Source organism: Doryrhamphus excisus, linkage group LG1 (assembly GCF_037039965.1).
Source record: "Doryrhamphus excisus strain RoL-2023G ecotype Guam linkage group LG1, RoL_Dexc_Guam_v1.1, whole genome shotgun sequence".
In the NCBI taxonomy this organism is placed as follows: Eukaryota; Metazoa; Chordata; class Actinopteri; order Syngnathiformes; family Syngnathidae; genus Doryrhamphus; species Doryrhamphus excisus.
Window position 1 is genome coordinate 5119755 of NC_136357.1, and position 19061 is coordinate 5138815.

A 19061-nucleotide genomic window follows, 5' to 3' on the forward strand; every position below is an offset into this window, starting at 1 on the left:
GTTAGTAATAGTGATGGGTGATACAAACATTTTTGATTGGATATTAAATTATTACTTTTTTGGCTTTTTTCCCCACGCTGATTATTTTCATGGCATTTCTGGCACAATAAAACACAAAAAATACTTCACATTTAACAACACTAATGTATATTTTTCACAATTTAACAGGCAAAGTTTATATGTACAGTATATCTACCTGCATATTTGGTTTATTTGGGTTGAAATAATTATAATAATAAAGTAAAATGAGTAGCTCTTGGCCTTTTTATTTTGCATAAGTAGCTCTATAGTCACACCTATATAGTTAGTAATAGTGATGGGTGATACAAACATTTTTGATTGGATATTAAATTATTACTTTTTTGGCTTTTTTCCCCACGCTGATTATTTTCATGGCATTTCTGGCACAATAAAACACAAAAAATACTTCACATTTAACAACACTAATGTATATTTTTCCACAATTTAACAGGCAAAGTTTATATGTACAGTATATCTACCTGCATATTTGGTTTATTTGGGTTGAAATAATAATATAATAAATAATAATAATAATAATAATAAAGTAAAATGAGTAGCTCTTGGCTTTTTTATTTTGCATAAGTAGCTCTATAGTCACACCTATATATTTAGTAATAGTGATGGGTGATACATTTTTTTTTGATTGGATACTAAATTAAACAAAATAAAACACAAAAATACTGGACATTTAACAACACTAATGTGTACTTTTTAATGTGTTGTTATCGTAGTTAGCTAGCAGACGAGAGGAGACTTCCTCCCTTTGGCCGCCATGATGGTGAGCAGAACCCACAAACCTTGTATTGTAAACATGTCCTCAACACACTGACCAGTCATTAATAAACTGTCTAAAAGAGCAAATTTGTGTTTTTTTTTCTTGTTCCCCATAAACCAAGACAGGCATGTGTCATTTATAACACTTGTTATTATAATTAAACAGGATATTAAAGACATAAAGTAAGTAATGAGGGACTCCTACACAATTTAGCTTTAAGCTAATTTGTTTCTCTGGTTGATTAGTTGAATTAATGACAAGTCAGTGATGATTTTGTATTAACATTACTGAAATACATGTTTCATTGTGCAAATACTTCCAATATTCATAAACGTACGTTAAAATTACATTCAACCGGCTTATAAAATATATGCAAAGCGTAGAACTTTATTTTATAGTCAGGTCAAAGCTAGTGTTTACATTGTACACTGTTGTCCGCCTCGCTCCGCCCACCTCTTTTGCTCACCATCATGGCGGATTTTCAGCGCCACGCAGATCTGTAACCGTAGAATCCTTGGCTAACATTCCATCCCGACAAGGTTCAGAGAAGCCGAAACAATGAGTGGTCTCGCATGTTTTAAAAACTGCGGTTCCGTGATGGTAACGGGAGCGAATCGAGGATTGGGACTGCAGTTGGTCGAAAGTCTGGTAACCGGAGGATTTTCACCGGGGAAGATTATAGCCACTGCCAGAGACCCCGGCAGCGCGCTGGTAAACACTACCTTTTCATAGTATCCAGTTACTTTACGTAACTTCTTTTATATAGAATTTGTAGTTATTAAAATCATTAGATGACTTTTAATAATGCCTTTAATTATTTGATCAAGAATCAACAATAAAACACAGGTGCAAAGCTTTTAGGTAAATAAACGGTTTCATATTAAACAACAACTATGTAATACAATGCAACTTTGCATAACGCATGAATTTATTCTTGTTTAGTAGGCTATAATCTGTAGTAGTGTTCACTAAGTGCTTAAAGAGTGTTACCTAAAGCCACTTAACATTTTTTGTGTGACTCAAGCTTGCTACACTGCAATTGTTTGAGCACAATATAGTCAATTGTGCAAAATAAGTGAACAAAAACAACTTTTTAAAATCACAAAACCCTTATTCCTTTAGTTTGTATGCAATTTAACACTACAGTAAGTGCTCTAAGTGCAATATTCATTCATTCATTCATTTTCTACCGCTTTTTCCTCACAAGGGTCATGGGGGGTGCTGGAGCCTATCCCAGCTGTCTTTGAGCGAGAGGCGGGGTACACCCTGGACTGGTTGCCAGCCAATCACAGGGCACATATACTAGACAAACAACCATTCACACTCACATTCATACCTATGGACAATTTGGAGTCACTAATTAACCTAGCATGTTTTTGGAATGTGGGAGGAAACCGGAATACCCGGAGAAAACCCCACGCATGCACGGGGTAGAACATGCAAACTCCACACAGAGATGACCGAGGGTGGAATTGAACCCTGGTCTGCGCGCTAACCACTCGACCGCTGTGCAGCCCCATATTCATTCATTCATTTTCTACCGCTTTTTCCTCATGAGGGTCGCGGGGGTGCTGGAGCCTATCCCAGATGTTTTTGGGCAAGAGGCAGGGTACACCCTGGACCGGTCGCCAGCCAATCACAGGGCACATATAGACAAACAACCATTCACACTCACATTCATACCTATGGGCAATTTGGAGTCGCCAATTAACCTAGCATGTTTTTGGAATGTGGGAGGAAACCGGAATACCCGGAGAAAACCCCACGCATACACGGCGAGAACATGCAAACCACACAGAGATGGCCGAGGGTGGAATTGAACCCTGGTCGTGCATCCAACGTGCAGCCCCATATATTTAATCTCATTTCATATTATCTGCAAACTGTATTTGTATATAATTCTGGGTAAAATTGTTGATTTGTTGATACTTGGGTTGTTTATATTGTTTATTTTTTTATATTGTGTATTTTGTACTTTGTACTGCTTAACTGATTCTGTACTGCAAACTTCCCCACTGAGGGACAAATAAAGGCATATCTTATCTTATCTTATATACAATGTATTCGAACAAGTAAACAACACACGGATATTTATGAAAATAAATATAAAAGCGAACTAAAAAAAACTGTACTGAAAATATTAATTGTTTGATTTATTGCTGTTGTTTTTCCTGAATAGAAACTGAATGAATTGGCGAAGAATCATCCCCAAGTCCACATAATTACTCTGGGTAAGAGCCAATTACCATGAGATGCCAATATGAGAGCACCAAAATACCAAATTTCCCAACCAAAGTAGCTTCACGGATACCTTGTCATCTTTCCTTTTATCTCGATTAATGGATGATGTTATTCACCCAGATGTGCAGAGTCAAGAGGGTATCCAGAAGTGTGCGGAGGAGGTGCATCAGCTGGTGCAGGAGGAAGGTCTGAACTGCCTCATAAACAACGCAGGAGTCAACGTGGTGGCTAACCTCCAGACTGTTACTGCTGAGAAGATGATTGAGAACTTCCATACTAATGCTGTGGCCCCTTTAATGATCACCAAGGTAATAGTTAGCCGCTGAAAGTTGAATCCGGCTTTGCTTAAAGTCGGAGAAGACACTCATCTATCCGTATTTGGTACATACAAGGGTGTGGGAAAAAGTGTTTGCCTCTTTCCTGATTTATTAATTTTTTCATGTTTTTCACATTTCAGGTCATCAAATTTGGATATTAGTCCATGAAAAATAAATCACACAGGGCCATGTACTGTAGGTTTGAATCCAACAGGAAGCAATATGTTAAGCTAGGAGAACACACATCTGCAAGTTTAGATACTATGTGTGGAGTACCCCAGGGGTCAATACTAGGACCAAAACTGTTAAAGTTACAAAAGACTTAAAGTTGATATTATTTGCAGATGATACTACTGCATTTTGTTCCGGAAGACGCACAGAAGAGATAATTAAAAATGTTACACATGAAATTGTCATATTAAAAAAATGATTTGATAATAAGTAAACAGAAATAATGCTAATTGGTAACAGCAGAAAAAATACGTACAAGCAAATACAAATCGATGGTGTCATTTTAAGTTTATCTCCATTGTTATTTATCACCAAAAATAAATCACACAGGGCCATGTACTGTAGGTTTGAATCCAACAGGAAGCAATATGTTAAGCTAGGAGAACACACATCTGCAAGTTTAGATACTATATGTGGAGTACCTCAGGGGTCAATTCTAGGACCAAAACTGTTAAAGTTACAAAAGTGTTATTTGCAGATGATATTACTGCATTTTGTTGTTCCAAATGTTACACATGAAATTGTCATATTAAAAAGATGTTTTGATAATAAGTAAACAGAAATAATGTGATTTGGTAACAACAGAAAAGATACATATGAGTAAATATAAATCAATGGTGTCATTTTATGTTTATCTCTATTATTATTTATCACCATTGTGATATATTTTAGGGCTGCATGGTGGTCGTGTGGTTAGCGCACAGACCTCACAGCTAGGAGACCCGGGTTCAATTCCACCCTCGGCCATTTCTGTGTGGAGTTTGTATGTTCTCCCCGTGCATGCGTGGGTTTTCTCCGGGTACTCCGGTTTCCTCCCACATTCCAAAAACATGCTAGGTTAATTGTTGACTCCAAATTGTCCATAGGTATGAATGTGAGTGTGAATGGTTGTTTGTCTATATGTGCCCTGTGATTGGCTGGCCACCAGTCCAGGGTGTACCCCGCTTCTCGCCCGAAGACAGCTAGGATAGGCTCCCTCGTGAGGATAAGTGGTAGAAAATGAATGAATGAATAATATATATTTATATGTGGAAAAATCACCATGTGACAAACACATTTTTCACACCACTGTATATTAGGATTATAATATAAACAAAACACGAGTGTTTTGTTCTGTTTCTACCCATGACAGGCATTCCTTCCGCTGCTGAAGCAAGCTGCATCCAGAGCACCACGTGGTGCGGTGAGCATGAGCATCCAGAGAGCGGCTGTCGTTAACATGTCTTCTCTACTTGGCTCCATAGAGCTCGTAAGTGCAGAGCAGATGAACAACTTCAACTGGTACCCCTATCGAACATCTAAGGTTAGTCACGCTGATTTAAACACTGAATGTGACAAAATGTCGATTATAGAGACACATTTTTTTTTCTTACCACCTGACAAATGTGTTCTTATACATTTAGAGTGCCCTCAACATGGTGAGCCGGTGTTTGGCAGTAGATCTAGAACCTGATGGCATTCTTTGTGTGGCTGTACACCCAGGCTGGGTCCGCACCGACATGGGTGGTTCTCAGGTACAGACCAAAGAAGTTAACTCACACCAGCACTTGACACTCACGCAGATGACAGCCTGAATAATAATAATACATAATATGCTAATAGTGTTTTGTTTTCCAGGCTCCACTGAGTCCGGAAGAGAGTGTTTCTTCTCTTTTGTCTGTTCTTGGTGGACTAAGTGAGAAACATCACGGTTCATTTGTGAACTACACAGGAGAGCCATTGCCTTGGTGATTCTGATTATATTTTTGAAAGGATTGCAATCTTATTGAGTGAGTTGGACAAGTTATTTGAAATTATTTTAATAGAAAAATTAGAAAAAAAAAATCTTTTGATTAAAAAAAAATCATCAAATTTGCAAATATACTCAAATTCATTGTTGGATCAATATCACAATAGGTTAGAGTCCAGGTGTGCAATATAATTTTTAAAAATTACAATTACTGTACTGACATCATCATTCAAATAAAACAATACCATTGTAACACCATTGCCTGCGTTACACTTTTTGTCCAGTAGATGGCTCAAAAGAGTCAATAAAGCCTCAAGAAGCTTTGCCCTTGAGTGACAGACATTTGAGTCCAGTCAGTAACAGTGTAAATAATTAAGACTTACTGTAAGAAAGCAAAAAGGCAGAGGACTTTAAACCCATTCATTGCATGTCATCAAAGCACTTAATTACTAAATCACAAGTCATATAGATTCATGTTTAATTAGATTTATGAAAAGGTACACAGTACTAGTACTCCAGAAGGACTGTATGGCACATTAGAATACAACAAGAAAATATAGATATTTTGGAGTAAATATGATCAATCAGTACCAGGAGTTCTAAAAAGTCTTTTAAGGGGAAAAAACAGTGCAGCAATCAAGTTTGGTTGAGCTTCTTAAGACATCATTAAAATCTAAACTAACTAGTTTGTCCAGAAGAGTGAGCAGGAAGTCATGCACTGTCATTTTTTGCGTGTGAAGATCTTGTACCATAGGAGTGTACCTACAGTGTCAAAGAACGAGGAACTTTTTTCAATACTTTATAGGAAAAGTACATTAATTTACTCATAATGTTGTGGATTTTGAGCATGGATTGACAGCAACAGAGGAGTGAATGAGTTAGGTCCCTGAAGACTATTTACGTAAGTACTCGTATGTGTGTATTTTTATAAAAAATTGCTGACATGATATATGACGTAATTCAGCTTAATCTTTTCTTCTTTCTTAAAGTGGTTTATGATATCTGAGCTAATGTGTGTACATTGTACAATCATAGGAAGGTGCTATTTATTTTAAAATCTTCCTTTACTTTGGTAAGTAAAGTAAATGTAAATTTTGGTAAGTAAATGTTGAGTAAGTTTTTTTTTCTTATCATTATTAAGTTCCTCCTACACTCCTGGTCAAAACATTTTACACTCTTGGATTAGTGATGTACGGAGTGATATACAATCACAGGGCACATATAGACAAACAACCATTCACACTCACATTCATACCTATGGACAATTTGGAGTCGCCAATTAACCTAGCATGTTTTTGGAATGTGGGAGAAAACCGGAGTACCCGGAGAAAACCCACGCATTCACGGGGAGAACATGCAAACTCCACACAGAGATGGCTGAGGGTGGAATTGAACCCTAGTCTCCTAGCTGTGATATATACTGAAATATTGATAATTCCTATACCAGCTCTTAATGCTCTGAAATTAATTCTCAAATCAATATATTGTCTGTAATATATTGGAATTTGCCTGAGAGCATTAAATATGGGTCATTCTCTGATTAAAAAAAATGTTACTGGCATGCAAAGGAGATCCCACCTTAGTTGTTTTCCACATAGCACAGTGGAGTGGCCGCCATCATGATGCGTTTCCCTTCAGTGGGCCTGCAACGTCATGACTGAAGGCCCTCGTCTGTGTGGTAAAGACTGGCTTTTTTGCTGCGGTTCATAGTCCGAAAAAAGGACTTATTTTAGAGAAATAACGTCACTCTTTTGCTGCACGGTGGTCGAGTGGTTAGCGCACAGACCTTACAGCTAGGAGACCCGTGTTCGATTCCACCTGCGGGCATCTTTGTGTGGAGTTTGCATGTTCTCCCCGTGCATGCATGGGTTTTCTCCAGGTAATAATGTATCTTTGGGCTGCATGGTGGACAAGTGGTTAGCGTGCAGGCCTCACACCGAGGAGACCCAAGTTCAATTTCACCCTCGACCATCTCTGTGTGGAGTTTACATGCTCATTCCGGTTTCCTCCCACATTCCAAAAACATGCTAGGTTAATTAGCGACTCCAAATTGTCCATAGGTATGAATGTGAGTGTGAATGGTTGTTTGTCTATATGTGCCCTGTGATTGGCTGGCCACCAGTCCAGGGTGTACCCCGCCTCTCGACCGAAGACAGCTGGGATAAAATGGAAGAAAATGAATGAATGAACGTCATTCTTTTGGACCATCCTGCATGTTATAGTAAACTTTTGATCAGTTGATTATTTCAATCTATTTCAATTTATTACCACTTAATTGGTTCTTTGCAAGAAATTGCTTTCTCCAAAATGTAAATGCTTGCAGTTTTTCAACTGGTCTTAACATTTTGAGCAGGAGTGTTTTTATGAGTGCCTGATTGCTAATAAATAAAAAGTATGCATATACAATATTTAGGGCACCTAGCGTACTGTTATAAATTCAAAAAATTCAAAAAGTTTTCTTCTTAGAATAAAGTATGTTACTTACACTAAAAGTTATCTTCTGCCCCTGAGTCCTCACATTTGTGTTTTTATTCATCTCCAGATCACATGGAGGTACAAAAATGATGGTCCTTCCAGCGGGCGACCTTGCCTCTGCCAGGCAGTTGACATCGGCTGCAGCCTTGAGTTTTCCCTTCTCAGCTGCAGTGAAATACAGCATCCTGGGTTTGTCAGTCTCTCTTCTCCTGGTCGCATTGGGAATTTTAGCCTGGCAGGCTTTTAAATGCTTCAAACGCCAACGCAGCACCACTGCCCGCCATGAAGCAGGTGACCGCAGATCATGTCCAAGCATTCCATTGAAGAGGTATATATTTCATGTATTTGAGTAACAACAAAAAAAAAATTTTGTTTGATCTTTCATATAGTGAATGGTGAGTTGCTAAACTCGGATGTCAGATCTCAAACCCGACAATACAAAGGAATCCCAGCTATTAAGGTGAGAAGTTATTACTGGAAAATTATAAAAAAAACATGTTTGGTGATATTGATGTCAATGTGGGGTGGGTCTGGGGCAGGGGGGGGACTAAGGGTATGCCCCTCCCACATTGAAGGGCTCGCCATGGTGGCTATGTAAACTTAACAAAAACACAACACATCCACAGGTAACACATCACATAAATGTAAACTAAGTGCTATACATAACACATAAAACTGTTATTTCCAGATACCCGCAAGGCATGCTGGGTCTTCCATCTGCAACAACAGTATGAACTCATTCATTCATTTTCTACCACTTTTCCTCACGAGCCTATCCCAGCTGTCTTCGGGCGAGAGGCGGGGTACACCCTGGACTGGTCGCCAGCCAATCACAGGGCACATATAGACAAACAACCATTCACACTCACATTCATACCTATGGACAATTTGGAGTCGCCAATTAACCTAGCATGTTTTTGGAATGTGGGAGGAAACCGGAGTACCCGGAGAAAACCCACGCATGCACGGGGAGAACACGCAAACTCCACACAGAGATGGCAGAGGGTGGAATTGAACCCTGGTCTCCTAGCTGTGAGGTCTGCGCACTAACCACTCGACCGCCGTGCCGCCCACAATATGAACTAAGAACAATAAAACATTTGATGTCAAGAATGTGTTCACTCCTTTGACATCTCCTCAACATATTTTGCAATCTAGCAAAAATGCAACAAAACATTGCAAAATGTTGGAAAAAAAGAGTACCACATGTTACCCAGTATGCCTTGTGGTGGGACTACAAGGGTGTTTTTTTTTGGCATGGGTATTGCGTATTGATATTGTATATGTTTGTATACCCAGTATAGTGTTGTAGGTAGGTTACTTTCTGCATTGGTAATGGTTGCTAATGGTTTTATTTCATTTGAACATGCATCAGATTACAATTGAATGCATCACATAATCAGTTCACAGTTCCACATGTCCAAAAGGAGTAGGAAGAAGCAAAGCTTATTAAATCCTACCCCTCCATCTGGTTTTACAATCAGTAACTTACATTTGTTCTCTTCCTGCTTTCCTAATATAATTTATTTTTTTTAATTGTTATTATAGATTAAAAAATATTATTAGATAAAATTATTAGATTAAAAATATTTTTTTATTTTTTATTATTATTTTGTATTTATTCATTTATTAATTTTTTTTCAGTTTAAGCTTTTATAAATTTTAATTTTTTTTTTTTTTACATTTTTTGTCACGTACCGAAGTACTCGCTAATATGAGCATCCAATGACATAATGGGTACCATAGTAAGTGTCAATATAGTGATATATATAATGATATATATAGCATTCATTTGATTTGTTATGAAGAAATATTAGACTTATCAAACAGGAAGAGAGAGGACTTACATTTTCTTGGCACAGTATTTAGTCTAGTTAAGTAGTTAATGACTCACCATTTTTCCTTATATAAAATGCCACTGTATCAATGGCATTATAAATATTTATTTAATTCTTAGAGTTTTTCTGTAGTAGATACTGTATAGAAGCTCTAAAAGAGACTGTGCTAAATATCATGGCAAAGTGGAAACTTATGTTGACACTTCAAACTTTACGTCTTGCTTCAAGCTACTGCATGCCGTGACTTGGAAATATTGGTTCAACAAAATTATTCATAGCAGCGGGGTGGAGCACAGCACGTTTGACGGTGATCATGTGAGAGGCTTATGTACATGAGAATTCACCATGTTAGAAAGACAACAAGCAAAAAGGGGAAGTTGTTACGACAACCAGGTTGAGCAGACTCCATGACAGTAAGCAACAGAAACATGAATTGGGAGTTTTTGTGATGCAATGCAATGACTAGTCAGCTTAATGTGACTTAATGTTTTGAACTATTCATGATCACATCCGGGCGGCACAGCGGTCGAGTGGTTAGCGGACAGACCTCACAGCTAGGAGACCAGGGTTCAATTCCACCCTTGGCCATCTCTGTGTGGAGTTTGCATGTTCTCCCCGTGCATGCGTGGGTTTTCTCCGGGTACTCCGGTTTCCTCCCACATTCCAAAAACATGCTAGGTTAATTGTTGACTCCAAATTGTCCATAGGTATGAATGTGAGTGTGAATGGTTGTTTGTGATTGGTCCAAAGACAGCTGGGATAGGCTCCAGCACCCATGCGATAAGCGGCAGAGAATGAATGAATACACACAAAACAATGTGATGAAGTTGATTTAGAACAAATAATGTATCTTTGGGCTGCATGGTGATCAAGTGGTTAGCGTGCAGGCCTCACAGCTATGATACCCAAGTTCAATTCCACCCTCGGCCATCTCTGTGTGGAGTTTACATGCTCATTCCGGTTTCCTCACACATTCCAAAAACATGCTAGGTTAATTGGCGACTCCAAATTGTCCATAGGTATGAATGTGAGTGTGAATGGTTCTTTGTCTATATGTGCCCTGTGAATGGCTGGCCACCAGTCCAGGGTGTACCCCGCCTCTCACCCAAAGACAGCTGGGATAGGCTCCAGCACCACCCGCGACCCTTGTGAGGAAAAGCAGTAGAAAATGAATGAATGATCATATCCATGAGTGTTTTATTCTGAAAAGAAAACACTTTGGAATTCAGAGGTGGTTTTATTCACGTTTGTGTCAAAGCTGTAGCCAAAAAAGATGCATTGAGCAGGGAAAGGTTTCTGTGTGCACACATAGTAATGAGCATATTTGTTTAAACAAAGGACTGTTAAGACATGCCAAAACCAATAATAAAAGTTGAATGTGTGTGCACACTTTGCAGGTGGAGGATGTTGATGCAGACATCTTATCTCGGAACTCCTTGGGACCCGGCCAGGAAGCAGCGGATGATAAAGTCTGTAACAGTAAACCACATTTTATACTCAATTTGTTTATTATTATTATTATTTTGCCCTGTTTAAAACAATTGCATTCATCCTGTTGAGAGAAATTGTTTAACAGTGTACAGCCATAAAGTATATTTTCTTTTCATCCATCTATCTCTGGTAATGGTAATGGTTTAATTTCATTTGAACATGCATCAGATTACAATTGAATGCATCACATAATCAGTTCACAGTTCCACATGTCCAAAAGGAGTAGGAAGAAGCAAAGCTTATTAAATCCTACCCCTCCATTGGTACTTTTACAATCAGTAACTGTTACATTTGTTCACTTCCTGCTTTCCTAATATAGTTTAAGGTTTGTCTATCTCCTCCACCAGGTTAAAGGATGGCTCCACTACTCCGTCTACTTTGACCAGCAGCAGCGTCAGCTCGTGGTTACAGTCTTGGAGGTCGAGGGGCTTCAGCAACAAAGTCAGATCAGCAGCCTCCAGCTTTTTGTCCAACTGAAGCTCCTGTGGAAAGGATCTGAGAAGGGGGAGCGTTGCATTGAAGATGGGGTAATTTGTGAAATATACTATCCTCATGTGAGGCACTAGCACAAGGCAGCTAATAATGTCTGTAATGGGATTCCTCTATTCCGCCATATAGCCCTCTAAAAAAAATCAGAATCCTCCAATAACACTCAATTTACATGCCGTGAGTACCCGGAGAAAAACCACACATGCACAGGGAGAACATGCAAACTCCACACAGAGATGGCCGAGGGTGGAATAACAGAAAAGCTTGATATAAATTGTTGGGGCTGCACGGCGGACAAGTGTTTAGCATGCAGACCTCACAGCTAGGAGACCCGAGTTCAATCCCACCCTCGGCCATCTCTGTGTGGAGTTTGCATGTTCTCCCCATGCATGCGTGGGTTTTCTCCAGGTACTCCGGTTTCCTCCCACATTCCAAAAACATGCTAGGTTAATTGGCGACTCCAAATTGTCCATAGGTATGAATGTGAGTGTGAATGGTTGTTTGTCTATATGTGCCCTGTGATTGGCTGGTGACCAGTCCAGGGTGTACCCCACCTCTCGCCCATAGACAGCTGGGATAGGCTGAAGCACACACCCCGTGACCCTCGTGAGGATAAGCGATAGAAAATGAATGAATGAATTAATGAATGAATGTAAACACATGGGGCTGCACAGCGGACGAGTGATTAGCATGAAGGCCTCACAGCTAGAAGACCCGAGTTCAATTCCTCTGCCATCTCTGTGTGGAGTTTTCATGTTCTCCCCGTGCATGGGAGGGCTTTCTCCGGTTTCCTCCCACATTCCAAAAACATGCTAGGCTAATTGGCGACTCCAAATTGTCCATAGGTATGAATGTGAGTGTGAATGGTTGTTTGTCTATATGTGCCCTGTGATTGGCTGGCCACCAGCACCCCTCGCGATGCTCATGAGGATAAGAATAAATTGTTGGTTCACCTGTCATACCACTTTTTCTGTTCATAACAGTAAAAAAAGTAATGTTTCATTGTTCGAAATGTTGATTAATCATGGTTAATTACCTTTAAAAAAAACATAGAATCTGATTTTTTAAATTAAATTTTTCACTCTCCTGTGTCTTTTTCTGTCCATTAAACAAACTCATTCAACTTCAAAATTTGGCCAGAATATGATTAATTTTGTGCTTAAAAGGATGTAAATGTTTCTTCTCCAACTACCAAACCACAACCTTGTACTAAAGCTACTATGGATTACTACTCTGATCCTATTAGGAAGGAGGGACACCACCAGCCCTATGCACAGTGCTGCAGGACTTCCAGACTCGCATTGTGAAAGGAACCTGTAACCCCTTGTTTGGAGACCAGTTCAGCTGTATTCTGCATGATGAAAAGGAGCTGAATCACATTCACCTCAGGATGGAGGTTCTGTATCCAAACGCATTACAGTAAATTATTTCATTTATGACTAGAGAAAACATTTCTTGCTGTAGTTTGCTCCGTTCAGCAAGTTTTAATACAGATCAAAGCAGTAATACACTGAAAATTATAACCTAAAAACTTTCATATTTGTATGACTTTGCATATTATTCACTTTAATACCATAACAAGTGTAACATATACAGTAAAGTCTCATTATATCAATATCGGTTATATCGAAGTACTGCTTATTACGATACTATTTTCATTTCCCGGCAAATTTCTAGTCTTTTATGATATAATTAGTTCCGTTAGTACGATACCCGGTTATTATGATAATCCGGTTACTACGATGCCCTTTTCATCTCCCGCCAGCCAATTTGGTCTGCTTATATCGATACAAAAGCAGCTTAAATCAATCTTTGCTTAAGTATTTCAATACCAAAAAAGAACACGGCGAACGGCTGCTTCCACTCAACTTTATTTTTCACACTTCCACCACCAGAGCACAGCACACACACCGATTCCCGCACTTCCTGGTTCACAGGTCATGCTCAACCCGCCCCACATAGCTGGCCAAACACATGCCTGCAACAGAAGAACCAACTGACATAGCATACACACCTATTCCAACGAAGACACAAGCGTACAAATAAATGCAGTTCGTCGGATATATCGACAGTCCGGTTATATCGATATTTTTTCAGACTCCCGACAATATCGATATAACGAGACTTTACTGTATGTGTATATGACCTCTTTTTGTCTGTTTCTGTCAGGTAAGAGACTATGATAAATACTCCAGACACACAGCATTGGGAGAGGTGAGGACATCCCTGGGGCAATTCAATATTTCTTACCCTCTGGAGCTGAAGGGAAAACTTCACAGTCCCAGGAAGGTAAAAAAAAAAAAAAGACTACATAGTCCGCTTCAGAATTTATTTTTTAACAGTCTTGGACCTTCTTATTTATCTGATCTGCTTTTACCATATCAACCCCCGCGGACCCTGCGGTACTCCGGCACTGGCCTTTTAACAATACCAAAACCCAGAACAAAAACCCACGGTGAGGCAGCATTTAGCCACTATGGCCCCCACGTGTGGAACAGCCTGCCGGAGAGCCTCAGGACTGCAGAGACTGTTGATATTTTTAAAAGAACATTAATGTCACGCCCTGTGTGGGTTCCCACGTGACAGTTTGAGTTTTGAGTTACCTTCTTAGGCTTTGGTTTCCGTTTTGCACGCTCTTATTTTGTATTGGACTTCCTGTTTTCCTGTGTCTGCCTTGGTTGCCCTAATCACCCACACCTGTCCCTAATTTCAGTGTGTATTTAGTTCAGGTGTGTGCTTCTCCCTTTGTGGGATCATTATAGTTTGTCCTGCTGCTGCATTCATTCATTCATTCATTCATTTTCTACCGCTTATCCTCACGAGGGTCGCGGGGGGTGCTGGAGCCCATCCCAGCTGTCTTTGAGCGAGAGGCAGGGTACACCCTGGACTGGTCGCCAGCCAATCACAGGGCATATATAGACAAACAACCATTCACACTCACATTCATACCTATGGACAATTTGGAGTCGCTAATTAACCTAGCATGTTTTTGGAATGTGGGAGGAAACCGGAGTACCCGGAGAAAACCCACGCATGCACGGGGAGAACATGCAAACTCCACACAGAGATGGCCGAGGGTGGGATTGAACCCTGGTCTCCTAGCTGTGAGGTCTGCGCGCTAACCACTAGACCGCCGTGCCGCCCCAACTAATATTTTAAACTTAAAAAAAAAAAAATCTTTTTAGTCCTATTTTATGCTCTTAGTCTTTAGCTTTTAACTCCAATGTTTCCTCAGGGGGGGTCCTCCACATTGGGGGCTGTGTCGGGGGCTGTGCTGCTTAGGGGTGCTGTCCTTGGGTCCCTTCGACCCGGACGGCGGGGGTTTCCTCCCTTTGATGTGGGGGTCCGCCCGTCTGTCGGAGTCAGGGGGCCCAGGTGCTGGTCCCCCGATGGCATGGCCTGCGGCTCCTCCCAGTGTGGACGGCCCCAAAGGTGGCGTTTCCTTGAACCTCAGTGCCATGCCATGTCTCCCTACTGTGTGTGATTGTGTGTGTGTGTGTGTGTGTGTGTGCCTAGTATGGAGGGAGGGGCTTTCTTTGTAATTTTCTTTTTAATTGTGGTAATTGTTTTTAATTCTGTAAAGCACTTTGTGTTGCATGTCCTTGCAGGAAAAGTGCTCTACAAATAAAGTTGATTTGATTTGATATACTTGAACCGTAATTAAAAGGCATTCTTTCTACAGGGTAGATCGAAGTTGAATGTAAACAAAGGTTAATGTTTAATTGCAATGTCTTTTGTGTTTATTCTCTTAACCGATAGGATCTTGTAGGAGAGGTGCTTTTGTCACTTAAGTTACTCCCAACTTCTCAGAGACTTGAGGTTGGAGTGTTAAAGGTTCGAACAGTCCACAAGGAGCCCCACATGGATGCAGGTTCATATCACACATCTGCACAAAAAAACTGAGTCCATGTTTGATCGTTTAATTTCTCATTTCTTTACGTTGTACAGCTTTGTATGCAAGGATCACTGTGCAGTGCAACCGCTGCAAGTTGAAGTACCAGAAAACCTCCGCGATGGAACATGGGACGATGACCGTTTTTAATGAGGTTCTCGTATTCTCCTTGCCAGATTTTGATCTACAACAGTGTAAAATTTTGGTCTCTATTTTTGAGACTCACTCAAGTTGGAAACCATCCAAACATCTGATCGGACAGTTGGTGGTGAAGAAAGACAAACATTCAGAAGACAAGCACTGGGGTCTTATGATCCGCTCGGCTCGCCAGCCAATAGCGATGTGGCATGCTCTTCTTATCTGAGTAACTGGCTCAAATTCTTGTAAGTTATTTTTAAAATGAGTAAATAATGTAGTCCATACTCAAGTCTACAATAATTCATCCATTTATTTTCTATGCTATTTATGCTCACTAGTGTTGTGGTAGTATGCTGGAGCTTATCCCAGCTGAGCAGGGTAGACTCTGTACTAGTCGCCATCCAATCCAAGACAATATGAACTGGGTTATGTCTTATTTGACAAGCCTGTGCTGCCATCTAGGGGCTTAAGGGGTTTTATTACTTATTCTACACTGGAATCAATATTAATATTTTGATGTTATTTGCTGTTTTCAGCACCACATTGTGCACTTTACATATTTTCAGTTTTGCTGATGGAACTGTAACATTACAGAATCCTTAATATAGTACACTATGTGTCACATGATCACTAGAAATGCATATTAAAGTCAATTTAAGGAACTCATACCTTGCCGTGCATGTCCAGTTTTTAGAGGTTGTGTTGACATCATTTTTTTCGTAAAAATGGAAAGAGAAATATGCACAGGGCTGAATATTATGGCTGTAGAGACAAGACAGGCAAAGACACCAAATGTGAGCTGCCATTTTGACACTTAGCTAGCTTACTTTTGACACCTGCTAGCTGGCGCACGTATGGGACCCACTTATTATGTCTATTGTATTTATATTTTTTAATAAACCCACAACCCTCACCATTGATATATAATGTGAGGTGCATATTAACCATGTTACAGCAATATTTTAATTTTTATTCTTAACATTATTTTGCCGAATGAGCTGCCATTTTGACACTTAGCTAGCTATTAGCCAGCTAGCAACTAGCTTCACCACAGACTCGGTCGCAGCATGTTGACACCATTTTTTTCGTAAAAATGGAAAGAGAGAAATATGCACAAGGTTGAATATTATGGCTGTAGAGACGAGACAGGCAAAGACACCAAATGTGAGCTGCCATTTTGACACTTAGCTAGCTTACTTTTGACACCTGCTAGCTGGCGCACGTATGGGACCCACTTATTATGTCTATTGTATTTATATTTTTTAATAAACCCACAACCCTCACCATTGATATATAATGTGAGGTGCATATTAACCATGTTACAGCAATATTTTAATTTTTATTCTTAACATTATTTTGCCGATGAGCTGTCATTTTGACACTTAGCTAGCTTACTTTTGACACCTGCTAGCTGGCGCACGTATGGGACCCACTTATTATGTCTATTGTATTTATATTTTTTAATAAACCCACAACCCTCACCATTGATATATAATGTGAGGTGCATATTAACCATGTTACAGCAATATTTTTATTTTTATTCTTAACATTATTTCGCCGAATGAGCTGTCATTTTGACACTTAGCTAGCTTACTTTTGACACCTGCTAGCTGGCACACGTATGGGACCCACTTATTATGTCTATTGTATTTATATTTTTTAATAAACCCACAACCCTCACCATCGATATATAATGTGAGGTGCATATTAACCATGTTACAGCAATATTTAAATTTTTATTCTTAACATTATTTCGCCAAATGAGCTGCCATTTTGACACTTAGCTATCTTACTTTTGACACTTAGCTAGCTATTAGCCAGCTAGCAACTAGCTTCACCACAGACTCGGTCGCAGCATGTTGACACCATTTTTTTTGTAAAAATGGAAAGAGAGAAATATGCACAAGGCTGAATATTATGGATGTAGAGACAAGACAGGCGAAGACACCAAATGTGCCCCCTTGATGGACAGCGGGGTTCACAGACTATTACAGAAACCCGAGTACATGTGTGTGTATTCACTTACTAATTCACATTTGTTCAGCAGCTATTTCCAGCGCCTTTTTTTATTGGAGACAGGTGTGAGAATGCATAGTCAGCAGTTCTTTAGAAGGCTGACCCAGAAGTTTGGTAAGTTTTCTTCTTGTGTGAGGAGCGTCATTTCAGTTTGAATTTAAGTTTAAGTCCGAAGTACATTGGAAACTCTGAAGTCAATTTTAAATTAAATTAAATCTCATCTCACTCTATGCAAGTAAATTGACTGTGTCAAAGCGGGCTGCAGAGTGAACAAGTGGTTAGCATGTTAGGCTCACAGTTGGAGCATCTTTGTGTGATTATCCATCCATTTTTTTATGGTGCTTATCTCCACTAGGGTGCTGGATGCTGGATCCTATCACATGGCAGTTAGGTTCATACAACCTGGACTGGAGGCGGCACGGCGGACCGAGTGGTTAGCTCGCAGACCTCACAGCTAGGAGACCAGGGTTCAATTCCACCCTTGGCCATCTCTGTGTGGAGTTTGCATGTTCTCCCGGGATTTTCTCTGGGTACTCCGGTTTCCTCCCACATTCCAAAAACATGCTAGGTTAATTGGCGACTCCAAATTGTCCATAGGTATGAATGTGAGTATGAATGGTTGTTTGTCTATTTGTGCCCTGTGATTGGCTGGCGACCAGTCCAGGGTTTAACCCGCCTCTCGCCCGACGACAGCTGGGATAGGCTCCAGCACCCCCTGCAACCCTCGTGAGGAAAAAGCGGTAGAAAATGAATGAACCTGGACTGGTCGCCAGTCCTCTGTGTGATTAATCCTAGTAAATCAGCTGGGATAGGCTCCAGCTCACTCATGAAGTGATATAGAAAATGGATGGAAGGCATCTCGAGGATGATAACATGGGGGACTAAACACTTTGCTCTCATTTAGGGATATAGGAATATATTAGAAAAAGTAAAATGTAAATTAATAAAACACTAAACTCTCAAACAGATCAGCAAAGCATGCTGGGAATCATTTCTCTTATCTGTGGAGAGACACATTACTACACTATGGGACCCATTTATTTTGTTTATTGTTTTTATTTTTTTTTATAAACCCACAACCCTCACCATTGATATATAATGTGAGGTGCATATTAACCATGTTACAGCAATATTTTTATTTTTATTCTTAACATTATTTCGCCGAATGAGCTGCCATTTTGACACTTAGCTAGCTTACTTTTGACACCTGCTAGCTGGCGCACGTATGGGACCCACTTATTATGTCTATTGTATTAATTTTTTTATAAACCAACAACCCTCACCATTGATATATAATGTGAGGTGCATATCAACCATGCTACAGCAACATTTTTATTTTTAACATTATTTCGCCGAATGAGCTTCCATTTTGACACTTAGCTAGCTTACTTTTGACACTTAGCTCGCT

At 39.8% G+C, this 19061-nt stretch overlaps 2 protein-coding genes across 2 annotated transcripts; both read left to right on the forward strand.

The window, feature by feature from the left end:
* The first annotated feature begins 1257 nt into the window (after positions 1-1257).
* Positions 1258-5574, forward strand: LOC131131637 (C-signal). The gene is made up of 6 exons (XM_058076509.2): positions 1258-1507; positions 2976-3027; positions 3158-3345; positions 4718-4888; positions 4989-5099; positions 5203-5574. The coding sequence occupies exons 1-6, from the start codon at positions 1355-1357 to the stop codon at positions 5314-5316; spliced, it is 789 nt and encodes a 262-aa protein (XP_057932492.2). The 5' UTR covers positions 1258-1354; the 3' UTR covers positions 5317-5574.
* A 332-nt stretch (positions 5575-5906) lies between these two features.
* On the forward strand, positions 5907-16419 carry syt19 (synaptotagmin XIX). The gene is made up of 9 exons (XM_058076507.2): positions 5907-6215; positions 7857-8080; positions 8179-8249; positions 11025-11096; positions 11466-11645; positions 12854-13003; positions 13777-13896; positions 15367-15478; positions 15556-16419. The coding sequence occupies exons 2-9, from the start codon at positions 7876-7878 to the stop codon at positions 15861-15863; spliced, it is 1218 nt and encodes a 405-aa protein (XP_057932490.2). The 5' UTR covers positions 5907-6215; positions 7857-7875; the 3' UTR covers positions 15864-16419.
* The last annotated feature ends 2642 nt before the right edge of the window (positions 16420-19061 follow it).

What these genes read in the sequence shown, in the direction of transcription:
- syt19 (XM_058076507.2), top strand. Translation starts at nt 7,876, where the DNA reads ATGATGGTCCTTCCAGCGGGCGACCTTGCCTCTGCCAGGCAGTTGACA. An exon ending in ACATTCACCTCAGGATGGAG is followed by an intron (nt 13,004 to 13,776) that starts GTTCTGTATCCA and finishes TGTTTCTGTCAG; the next exon opens with GTAAGAGACTATGATAAATA. An exon ending in GGAGCCCCACATGGATGCAG is followed by an intron (nt 15,479 to 15,555) that starts GTTCATATCACA and finishes TACGTTGTACAG; the next exon opens with CTTTGTATGCAAGGATCACT.
- LOC131131637 (XM_058076509.2), top strand. Translation starts at nt 1,355, where the DNA reads ATGAGTGGTCTCGCATGTTTTAAAAACTGCGGTTCCGTGATGGTAACG. An exon ending in CCCCTTTAATGATCACCAAG is followed by an intron (nt 3,346 to 4,717) that starts GTAATAGTTAGC and finishes TACCCATGACAG; the next exon opens with GCATTCCTTCCGCTGCTGAA. An exon ending in CCGACATGGGTGGTTCTCAG is followed by an intron (nt 5,100 to 5,202) that starts GTACAGACCAAA and finishes TTTGTTTTCCAG; the next exon opens with GCTCCACTGAGTCCGGAAGA.